Genomic DNA, 12,252 nt, shown 5'->3' with positions numbered 1-12,252 from the left:
TAAAGGAGAGTTTCACATTTTTTCCAAGCGTTCCTCCTGTTCATACGGACTATTAGAAGATACCTTCATAATGTACTTACAATGTAAGTGATGGAGGCCAAAATCCACAAAAATTGGTTAAAAAAAAGTCTATTTGAAGCTAATATGAAGCTTCAGCCGTCCAAATTAGTCAAATCAAGTCAATATTTTCAACGTTACTGTCTTTTTAGTGTCAAATTGCCTTTTTTTTGTTAAGCTCCTACAGCCAAACAGAAAATCTTTATCCATCAACACAAAGAGGGATTTGATGATAGCGAGGTAATTCAAGCACCTGATTGTTTTAAGATGAGCTTGGAAAAACTGCGAACTCGTCCTTTAATTATATACAGACTAAACCAAAGCACTAGCTCAGAGCTTTGTAGATACGTGTTGAAACATTTTCAGTTTGACTGAACGTCTGAGGTGCAGGCACGAGAAATGAATTGCTTGTACCTGATCTGTATAACAGAACTGTAAATACTTTTAATATTTTTATATTATTATTTTTTTACTTTTTGTGTTCATTACGGAGTAGAACACTTGAACAAGGCAAACATAATACATATCCAGAAAACACTTTAGTGTAGTACTTTGACTACTACTTGTTCCCAAAAAGCAGAGCATTCACTCATTCATTTCAGTAATAGACTAAGCCTTATGATTAATTAATTTAATTTATAAAAACCTTCATTGTTTTGCTCTTCTGTGCAAACTCCAGTTTAAGACACTTTCAGGTCAAACAGGGAACCTGGACACTTGGTTTTTTGTATTATAGACATTGAATGCATCAGTCTGAACAGAATCTGGCTCAAGACACTTAAAATTGTTTTTCTTTATTAATGGAGTTAATATTCAAATCCACTCTTGAAATACATATTTCCACCACTATTTTATAAATCTGTAGCTCGACTCCCAACATGTGATCACTGCTCAGCGTCCACCTCCATCCAACCATCCCACCTGCCTTTATAAAACACATTTCAACACGTTTTCCGTGACTGATGTCCATAAATGTAAATCTAAAGTATATTTTTTAAACTGCTTTGAAAAGTTTAATTTATGGCAGAAAAGTATCTGACTAAGTTTGAATGTTCTGGATCATGTTTTGCTTTGTAAAAAAAATAATGTATTTTATGACTTATATCAAACCTTATCAGCATTTTGTATTTCTGCTCAACTCATAAGATTTCAGCTTCATCTCTGGACTTTTTAACAGTATTATGCACTGTATTGTTTTGTAAAGATTTTTTTTATAAATGATTCAACATGCTGATGTTGTTCAATAAAAAGATATTTAAACTTTAGTCCAAAAAGCTTCAAGTTATTTTAACTAAAGACGTAATAAACTGGACTCAAGTTACATGTATAATTGCTTCAAGTAGGCATTTGTTCATCTGTTATTAGTGTTACATTTTTAATTATACCCACCAGTCTTTACCATTGTAGTTACATTTACTGGGCTTATTTATGAAGCACATTCACATTACCTCATTTATATGCAAGATAAGAAGCAATACACATATTTTCCCACAACACACTTTATTGATCATTATGCTTAAGACATACAATGAATTTCACAACTTGCATCACAATACTTGACTAGATATAAATCCAAAAAGTCAAAGCTCCAGTTGGTGGCCTTCAATTAGGGTCACCATAAAAACACATTGGATGTATGCTTATCTAAAAAAGTTCTATACTACAAATGTTGCTGGAGCTTTGACTTCATCCTCCTTCACTATGCACCTTAGTAGTTTAAGTTGTGCCATAAACCTCTACCCTGTTAGGGATTTAAGGCTCAGACATGTGGTGCATTAATTGATATAAACTATAAATTATCCTACAAATGAACAAATGTCAAGGAAGTTAACACATTTTACTAAGTGCTCATAAAATTACACTACTCCAAAGTTGAGGTTCCAGCGCTGGATGCATGTCACACATTCACATTACCTGTAAGAGTAAAAACACAAAGATGAGTTAACAAGTTCGCTGTGCTGAATCTTTTACATTAAAGCTACAATGATTAGTCGATTCACAATCTGCAGCTACTTTAAAAAAAAAAAAAAAGTTTTTTTTCTAATTTATATTGACAAACATTTAATGTCTCCAGCTTGTAAAATGTCAAATTCTTTATGTTCTTCCTTCTCATAAATGACAGATAATTGAAAATCTTATTTGTGTTTAGACAAAATGAAGAAATTCACAGCCTCAAGTAACTAAATCAAATTAATAAATAATGAAAATGCTTGCTAGTTGCAGCCCTAGTTTACAGGTTTAGTTTTATAGTAATGGGCAACTCCATGTTATCAGCACATGTAACAACCAAAACGCTGATGATACTGACCTTAAACTTTATAGAGATCAATCCAGTCCAGATGTTCAGTCCTAAAAAACAATTGAAAAATCACATTTAGTCTCAAATTGCAGAACAAGCCATCAACATCCTGTCCATCATCTATTGTGTCAAACCCATCAGTGCAGTGAAAGAATAATCACGAGGTTCAGCTGAAACACGGACTCACATGCAACTCATCATTAAGGTTTGACTGTAAGGAACTGAAGTCACCACAAAACTCCTGCAGCAGGCGATGATTAGTCGGTTAGATGCAGACTATTAAATTCAATCTGCAGCTATTTTGATAAATGGAGTAGTCATTTGGAGTTAAAACACCAATACTCTAATTCAAGCATATAAAATGTGAAGGTAGTCTTTTATGACTAACTGAATCTTAATTGTGGACCATTAGTAGGCTGCACCCTTCAGTTATGAACAGGAAGAATGATTACAGCAAGGGGGAAAAAAGAAAAAAAAACAGGTTTCAAAGTTAATTTATGCACCTGAATGTTTCAAATAGACTTCATAAAAAAAGGTGAATCTGCCCTTTAATCAGATAGTTGCAGCCATAGTAAGGTGCAGCAGGATTTCACTTTTGTTTTCCCTAACCCCAAAACCAAAGCCAGGATTGAGGCCTGTGGTCACTTCATGTAATTAAATAAACCACCATGTAGTAGCTCATTAAAATGCCATTTATTTAGACATTTGAGTCTAAAAACAGCATCCAGGTGCAGGATTACAACTTTAGCAGGAGTCTGAATTATTAAAAAGGTAAAAACCTGCCTCATTAGTAGCAACCATGAGGTCTGCTGGAGCTACTGAAGCAGCTAACAATCACAATAAAAAGGCGGAAATGAGCTCAAAAAAAGCCACAAGCAGACAAATAAACACATCAGCTCCAAATAAACTTAGATAAATATGAAGGAGGAGATTAAAACGTACCGTGCATGAAGCTTCAACACACGCGGGTTTTCTTCTCAGATACGACAGACCACCAACAACCCGCGAAGAGGAGGAGAAAGAGAGAAAGAGGCTGTTAATGAGGCTGCAGCTCAATTTATCTCTTTATCTAAACCACGTGGTGTCTGCTGCTGTCTGTCGTCACAAGGCAGGAAGCTTCCGGGTCAATAATACAGCCTGAAAATATAAATAATATAATATAAAATAAATTAATAAAATAATAATAAAATGAAATAAAATAATAACAAAATACTAATAAAATAAAATAAAGTAAAATAAAGTAAAATAATCATATATTGAAATAAAATAAAATTAAATGAAATAAAATAAAATAAAATAAAATAAAATAAAATAAAATGAAATGAAATGAAATGAAAGGAAATGAAATGAAATGAAATGAAAATTAAAAATTAAAAAAACAACAATATATATAATTATCATAAAATAGAAAAAACTAAAAAAATAAAAATAAAAATAAAACTAAGATAATATAATAATCATAAAATAAAATAAAACTAAAATAATATAATGATCATAAAATAAAATAAAAATAATAATAAAAACTAAACTAAAATAATATAATAATCATAAAATAAAATAAAAATAAAATAATATAATAATCATAAAATTAAATTAAAATAAAAATGAAAATATAAACTAAGAGAAAAAGAAAAAGAAAAAAAAAGAAAAAGAAAAAGAAAAAGAAAAAGAAAAAGAAAAAGAAAAAGAAAAAGAAAAAGAAAAAGAAAAAGAAAACATAACATAGCGATGAACTCAAAAAGAGGATATTATTCATTTATTTTGTAATTGCTCATTTTGTGTTGTATTTTTTCTCTCTGTTTTTAACTAAAATCTTCCCATAAGATTTATATCGGAAAAAAGCTTTTAATTTCCTATTTTGTGAATAAAAATATCAATATTTGTAGCATTATAAACCTTTTTATTTGGTTAGGTAAGTTTCATATCCACAAAGCCAAAATATCTCAAAACCACTCAATAATTTAAGTTATTTTTTAATTTAAATACAATATCAATTTGAGTATCTACAATATATGAAAAATAAGAAAAGTTTATCTGTTATCAAAATCTATTCAGAGTTTTCTAATTTGAGATGTCTGTCACGTTTACTTTTAATTTATTTAGAACTTATTTTTTATTTATGAACTGTAATGACGGGTTTCATACTGTTAAACTGTATGAATTAAACTTGATTAAATTCACAGTTTTATTAGCTTTTATATATCTGCACCCTCTCATATAAAAACATTAATAAACCTCATTATCACACTAATGTAAAAAATAAAAATCAATGAACAACTGTAGAGATAACTAATAGACAATAAAATGTGTTTATAAAGTCGTTATTGAACACAGAGCCTTAAAAACTACAATATTTTAAACTACAAAATGACGTAATTAACTGGCTACGGAGCTTCGCTTGTTCCAAAAAGGCTCAAAACAACTCACAGCCTCTTCACTGAACATCACCTTCATGAAGCTCGGAGACTCCTGCAGCCACACTCGTTATTTAAGTCAACATTGGACGCATATTTGGGGACTATGAGAGTCTTAATAGGTATGTGGGTTTTTCCAGAGTTAAGTTTATTTTTAAAGTAGCTGCAGAAAGGTCAGAGTGACACAATGCTGCCTGCTAGCTGTTAGATAATGTTAGCATTGTGGGTATAAGTTGAATTTACGAACGAGGAAGTTAATGACAATTAAAGTTATAATCAAAATAGAGAGCCACATGTATGCTTTAACATACCAATGTGTCATTGTGGTGTTTTATTGCTATTTAAAGCTAAGTTTGCTTAAGTAATGCACAGAGACCTGTTTCGTAAGCATGTGTTGTACGCATGCGCACTGTTCCTGAGAGTGTGGTGCCTTCAGTGTCTGTTTGTATCTAATTTGAGCTGCAATAATAAGTCCATTAATCGATTAAGCTATCGAGAGAAAGCTGATTGACAGTTATTCTAATAATGAATAAGTGTTTTAGTCTCTTCCAAAAAAAAGTTAAGCATAAATATTTGCTTCCTGCAGATTCTCAAATGTTAAAATGTGATGTTTTCTTTGTTATAAATAATCATAAACTGAATATCTTTGGGTTTTTGGACTGTTTGTCAGACAAAAATACATTTGAAGACATCAATTTGGGTTGTGGAAAACTACAGTGACAATTCTACATAATGTACATATATACTTTATAGACAAAAAGCTTAGGGCTGAAACTAACAATCATTTCTCATTATGTATTAACCTGTCCAATATTCCCTCAATTAATCAATTAGTTGTTTGGTCTGTAAAATGTCAGAAAATGCTGAAAAGTCACGAAAACTATAACACTAAAGCTCAAGGTGACATCATGAAATGTGTTATTGTGTTCAGACCATAACAAACAACCCAAAGATATTCAGTTTACTGGCATAGAGGACTAATGAAACCATAAAATATTCACATTTGAGAAGCTGGAATCAGAAAATGTGGACATTTTCTTCTTAAAAATGACTCAAAACTAGTAATTGGTTGGTTAGTTCAGTAATTGGCAACTAATAGATTAATTGATTAATCACCACAGCCCTAAAAATTATTAATCAACAATAAAAGTAATCATTAGCTGCAGCCCCTACATCTATTAAAGTACATATGCATGCATTTCATGGTTCCTCTGATTTCTTTGTGCATTTCTCTACATTGTCTCTCTTGCAGGAGGAGGATCTGGCTTCGTGGGCCGTGAGCTGATTCGCCTGCTCAGAAACAAAGGTCACGAGGTCACAGTGATATCTCGCCAGCCCGGTCCAGGGAAGATAACATGGGTACGATCTCAGTTTGATCGAGTTAATAGTAAAACTGGAGCTCACTGTGCTTGTCTCCAGATGCAGCATCACATTTAAACTCTTATACTTTTCCTCCTCTGTGCATCTGCAGGGTGAATTAGAGTCTAGTGGCCTCCCACCGTGTGAAGGTGCCGTCAATTTGGCCGGAGAGAATCTCATGAACCCACTGCGATGGTGAGCAACACATAAACAAGGGCTACAACTAACATTTTTAAATTAATTATTTATTTTCAGATTATTTTCTAGTAATTTATTGTCTTCTCCGTATAGTGTCAGAAAATTGTGAAAAATGTCCATTCTTCGTTTCCAGAGCCATTTAAAGTGCCTGTTTCATATGATCAACAGTGCAAAAGTAATATTTAAGTTACAATCACATTGTATTGGAGCTGCAATGATGAGTCGATTGCCTGCTAAATTATTCACCAATATTTTAATAATATCTCAATCATTTTAAAGATGAACATTTCCGAATTCAGTGACTCCATCTTTTTACATGTGAATATATTCTGGGTTTTTTTTGTTTTTTTGTGACAGTAAACTGAATATCTTTGAGTTGACGTCAGCTTGGACTTTGGGAAACTGTGACTGACATATTTCACCATGTTCTGACATTTTAATGACCAATGAAAGAATTGATGAATTTGAGAAAGTCGAATGGTTACAGTGTATGCCACATAACCACCACATTCCTGGTTCAGCTCCAGCTAGAAACCCTTGTTGCATGTCCTGCCTCTCTGTGTCCTTGTTTCTTTTCTATGTGTCTAGTTTTTAGCTGTCCATTAAAGGCAAAAAATCCTGAAAACACATATTAAAAAAAGAAAAAAGAAAAGATGACAATACTGATTAGTTGCAGCCCTTAGACTGTAAATTAAGAAGAAATGGAAATGGAACCTGATATTTGAGAAGATGGAATGAGCAAACATTAAACACATATGCATAAACATTGCAACTAACGACCCACAAATGTGCTTTAACCTAGAAAACTGTCTCTGCATTCTTTTATTGTCATCCAAACCAGCATTTTCTTCTTTAAAAATTGACTACAACTATCATTATCAAAGTAGCTATAAATGAATTTTCTGTCTTATTATTCAAATAATCGTTTTAGCTCCACAATACTAAAAGCCTGAACAAAATAAACTTTAATTGAATGTAGTTGCCGTTTAATTTTGTCATTTCTATACACAGTGAGCAATGCTGAGGCTGGTGTCCCGTCAGTTTTAATGCAGTTTTATTTCTATATTCTTTATATAATAATGTTAAATCTGTTTTGGTTGTTTCAGGTGGAACGAAAGCTACAAGAAGGATTTGTTTTCCAGTCGCATCGACACTACAAAAACTCTCGCTCAAGCTATCGCTGCTTCCTCCAGTCCTCCTCACTCCTGGGTCCTGGTCTCAGGTGTAGGTACGTCTCTGTAAAAGTGATGCAATTTAAAATTCTTCAATGCTGTTGGGTGATAAACAATACAGAGACTGACGTTTGTTGTTGTTTCTTTACTCTCAGCGTGCTACGAGCCCAGTCTGACAGCTGAGTACACAGAAGACAGTGAATGGTCACCGTTTGACCTCCTTTCTAGACTGGTGAAAGAGTGGGAGGCCTCCGCACTCCTGCCTGAGAATGTGGCAAAAAACACCAAACAAGTGGTCATCAGGCCGGGTACGTACAAATAATCCATTTATAGAAAATCATGACAGTGGGACGTAAAAGTTAAACTGCGCACAGCACGCTCAGGTTTAACAAGCAGGTAGATTTGTGATAGTTTAGTCAAGACAAATGTATTTATTAAGCACATTTTTGTTGTTGAAGTGCTTCAAAGAGAGTTAAAATACAGTTAAACAACTAAAAGATTAAAAAAATGATTAAATAAATAAAATAAAGTTAACTTACATACATATATAGGTGCAGATTTACACACATGACAACAAAGGTAACCCTGTTTTTCTCCTTTATTCCCATCCACCTCCTGTTTACCTTATCTACCCCCCACCCCCCTTTGCACAGCCCCCCCTAACATTTCCCATCATCTGATAAACAGTGTAGCACTAATATAAGTTCAAGTAGTTATTTAAGTCAACATAACTTCCAATTACACTCATTTAAAAAGTGCAGTGGATGAGAAAAATGGAAGATTGATTAAATCAAGTATCCACAACAAAAAAATGTATCAATAAGTTTATCAGTGTACTTATATGTATCTTCATTGTCTGTCATTAAAAAGAAAAAAGCAGTGTATTCTACCCTTTTTAATGAAGTAAATTCACCTGATCTGCAGCTATGAGAACAAACATATAAAGATTACTTCATGCTGTACCTGCTCTGTCCACCAGGGGCAGTGCTGGGTCGTGACGGCGGTGCCATGAAGCAAATGCTGCTGCCCTTCTGGCTTGGCCTCGGGGGCACCCTGGGCTCCGGGACACAGCCTTTCCCCTGGATCCACGTCTCAGATCTAGCAGGGATCATCGCCCACGCCCTGGAGCCCCCTGCAGACACCCCTTCCCCTTCAGCACAGGTGTTAAATGGAGTTTCACCCGCCCTGAACACCAACTACGAGTTCACTAAAGAACTGGGGCGGCTCCTGAGGCGGCCCACTATATTTCCTGTACCCGGCTTCGTTATGAATGCATTCATGGGCTCGGAGAGGGCTGTGGTCCTCACACAGGGCCAGAAAGTCATACCCAAGAGGACTTTAGAGGCCGGATTTCAGTACAAGTATCCAGACTTGACCTCGGCCCTGAAAGAGATCGTTGGGAGTTAACAGATGTTGAAATAATGTGACTTAAAAGTTACTGTAATTATGTTTTCCTGTGTTACAAGAATATAAACGACAATGATAAGTCAAATCCATCTACTGGTTGATGATATAAGTCCCAGATTTCTCAGATATTAATGAGTGCTTCATATCACATAAAACCATTTTCTAAATTGGGTTTTAAAACCTGCAGATGTTTTTTGCTGTTGTTTTTCATACTTAGCTTTAAAATAAATCTGAGCACCAGAGATGCAACAAACAAGGTGTGATAGCATTCTTGCATACATTTAGTATCACATTGTACAAGCTGGCTCAACAAGGACTACATCCGGGTAGTCCACTTCTTTTGCTGTATGGTGGGTCACAGATGTGGATTTTCTTCTGTTTAAGGCCAAGTTCACGGGTTTCAAGTCTAAAACAACATTCAGGAGCCAAAAATGAACATTGAAACAGCTTTTTTTTGCTGTAATCATGCCTGCTGTTCATTCTGACCATTAGAAGATCCCTTCATGATGCACTTTTAATGTACATGATGGAGGACTAAATCAACAAGAATGTATTTAAAAGTTTATTTAAAGCTAATATGAAGCTTCAACTGCTCAGACGAGTCAAATCAAGTAGATATCTTTATCTCCTAAGTAGCAGTCTTTTTAGGGCTAAAGTCCCTCTTTTTGTTACTGTACTTCCACCACAGCTCAACACAGCTAACCCTAACTTTCAAGACACAAGGAAATGGCAAAAATGTGTCTCTCATATGATCTTAACCTTAGAGCACCACCTTTTATTAAGTTTTTGTATTCTGGTTTTATGCCTGATTGAAATCCTGTTTTCTGTTTGCCTGTGTTCTAAATTTCACATTATCAGTTTTTGAAAAAATGAATCACAAATAGCCTTTGTTTTTTTATTCTTTGTGCTTATTCATAATTTTATTTTTAGATGTCTTAGATGTGTTCAGCTGTACCCATAGACATATATACGTGAATATATGTCTATGGCTGTACCCCCCAAGAAACAGCAGAGGGCGCCCTGCTCCTCTCTGATCGTCTCTGGCCTCAAGGAAAAAGGTTTCGCCTTTACAGACAGCCGGAAGCATTTTGTTAAAGGGTTGTGAAACACAAACATATATAAAATATAACACCAGACACTTATCTGTCATTATGAGCCACAGAAAGTCATGGGGTTTTCATTTTTCCTCATGTATTAGTAAATTACGTCCAGGTCACCTTTTCTTTTTCTTTTTCTTTTTTTGGGCTGACCTGAAACAACTGGAAACCCTCGGCTTGCCTTATAAAAATACCCGAACATATTTATCAAGGTTTTATTTCTTTTTCCTTTAGGCTACAAACATATTTCATTACAGCTCCCACAACACTACACATTATGACAAAGAGTAACGTTTAAACAGTGACGATCTGACTCAGGCAATACTGTTAAAATACGCTAAATAATATATTAATAAAATCAAACATTCGGTTCATTTCAGAGCAAAATGACAAAACAACTTACAGACTTGTAACTTGTTTGAGGTTTGAACTTCACAGCTCATTGTTCACTGGGTTGGATTACCTATCAGGATCATTGATTACAGTCAATGATCAGGATGGACAATTGTGCTGTCATCACCGGTTGAAAAGTCAGAACTTATCTCATAAAAGTACAGATTTATTTACAATATATACACATTATAAACTACATGAGGAAAAATCATTCATTGCGTAAATAAGATTTTAGAAAACCTTCCAAGTCATTAGAACAATAAGCTGCAGGGGACGGCCATGTTGTCTGGAAACAGTCTTCAACAGCTCAGGCTGAACGACATCATGCATGTTGTCTCTCCAAACTCTCATAAGAAACAAACAGCTGAATCTTTGACTATCAGACAGGCGAGGTTTCTTCGCTCAGATAAAGCTGGTGAGTCACATGACGAGAGGATGAGTCACATGACGAGAAATTGAAACAGACACACTGCTCAGAAGGTGACTGTTTAGATGTCTTTGGTTGTAATTTTTCTAAAACCGTCTTTGTTTATGTTACTTTTTTGTGGCAAACATGGAGCATCCAGAACAAAAGAACAAACATTTACACTGAAGCATTATTTACACTTATTATTTACATCCACCCTGACAGAAAAGGGGGATACTTCAGAGTCCTGTTAGTCCTGATGGGTGTAATCAGATGTTGCTCTCCTCTCTCACACTCTCATCCTGCTGGGTTCTCCCAAAAGGTCAGAGGTCAGGTTGGATGTGCAGAGAAAAGCAGGCATGAGAAACATAACTTTCATACCTCCATATGCACTGGGGTCTGTTCCCATTTAACTGATTTACTTGAAGAGGAATGTGATATAAGCCCAAGTCCTGTCTTATCAGAACATTTACTAAAACGACGTCTGAAGGCAAAGCAGAGTACAGCACAGACAGCAAGTCCAGCTGGTGTCAGTCCAACGTAGAGGCCGATCCTGACTGATCCCAGACTCTCTGGTTGTGGTCTCACAGTAGGTTTCTGAGGTTTGGGTTGATCAACAGCTGCTGTAAAGGACAGAACAATAATAATAATTGTACTTGTATTCCACAAGTTCTGTTATCCCAACATTCAACTCTCCGACTTGTGACACTTCACACTGTTCATGTCCAAAATTAAAATCTGGACAGTTTGGGTTTGAACTTAATGATGTTTGTGTTCACATACAGCATATTGTTAACAATACAATGGCTGCTGATTGCAACCACATATTAATAAGAGCTCTTCAGGATTTAAAGTTGGACAAAATAGCGTTGGGACTTCTTCACTCATCAGGGAATGAAACAAACAGCAAAGGCTCAATATGGACGATTTATATAACTCATAATCAGTGGTGGATGAACTATTCACACATTTCTGATTCACCAGTCTGTACATCACTGATAACATGCGTTAAAAAGACTTTCTGACTTTTACTGAATCATCTTACCAGTGACATTGAGGCGGCATCTGTCAGAGTTCATTCCATAATCAGTGAGCACCTGACAATGGTACAGACCCGAGTCATCAGTCCTGAGTCTGGACACATGAAGTCTGATTCGTCCTTCTCTGAGGGCGTCTTTGTCACACTGAACTCGTCCTGCAAACTGTTCATCCTGAGACTCTGGGACCTCATCACCTACATGATACAGGACTGGGTCCTTGTCCTCTGTAAGCAGTCGACAGAAGATGTTCAGTGAGGTGGAGGAACTGTCAGGTTTGGTTGTAAACACCCATTCAAGTGTGATGTTGTGGTTCTCCTCTGCCTGATAGGAGGTCTGTGTCACTTTCACTTCAAATGTTCCTGTTGAGGAGACAGAGAGGGAAAGTGTTTAAAAATAAGTAAAAGTAAAAA

At 35.2% G+C, this 12,252-nt stretch overlaps 1 protein-coding gene and 1 long non-coding RNA gene across 2 annotated transcripts; one reads left to right on the top strand and one right to left on the bottom strand.

Annotated features, from left to right (window-relative positions):
• Positions 1–1,555: 1,555 nt before the first annotated feature.
• On the bottom strand, positions 1,556–3,382 carry LOC133990474 (uncharacterized). The gene is made up of 3 exons (XR_009926963.1): positions 3,299–3,382; positions 2,366–2,406; positions 1,556–1,971 (listed from the first exon to the last, which is right to left on the bottom strand). It is a non-coding gene; the product is annotated as an uncharacterized LOC133990474 (long non-coding RNA).
• A 1,399-nt stretch (positions 3,383–4,781) lies between these two features.
• sdr39u1 (short chain dehydrogenase/reductase family 39U, member 1) lies at positions 4,782–9,218 on the top strand. Its single transcript, XM_062428803.1, has 6 exons — positions 4,782–4,892; positions 6,023–6,129; positions 6,242–6,324; positions 7,434–7,555; positions 7,655–7,807; positions 8,479–9,218. Exons 1-6 carry the CDS (start codon positions 4,877–4,879, stop codon positions 8,904–8,906), a joined length of 909 nt encoding a protein of 302 aa, XP_062284787.1. The 5' UTR covers positions 4,782–4,876; the 3' UTR covers positions 8,907–9,218.
• The last annotated feature ends 3,034 nt before the right edge of the window (positions 9,219–12,252 follow it).

This window comes from Scomber scombrus, chromosome 11, assembly GCF_963691925.1.
Source record: "Scomber scombrus chromosome 11, fScoSco1.1, whole genome shotgun sequence".
NCBI classification, from domain to species: Eukaryota; Metazoa; Chordata; class Actinopteri; order Scombriformes; family Scombridae; genus Scomber; species Scomber scombrus.
Note: the sequence above shows the minus strand (reverse complement) of the source record. Positions and strands in the feature narration are given on the sequence as shown.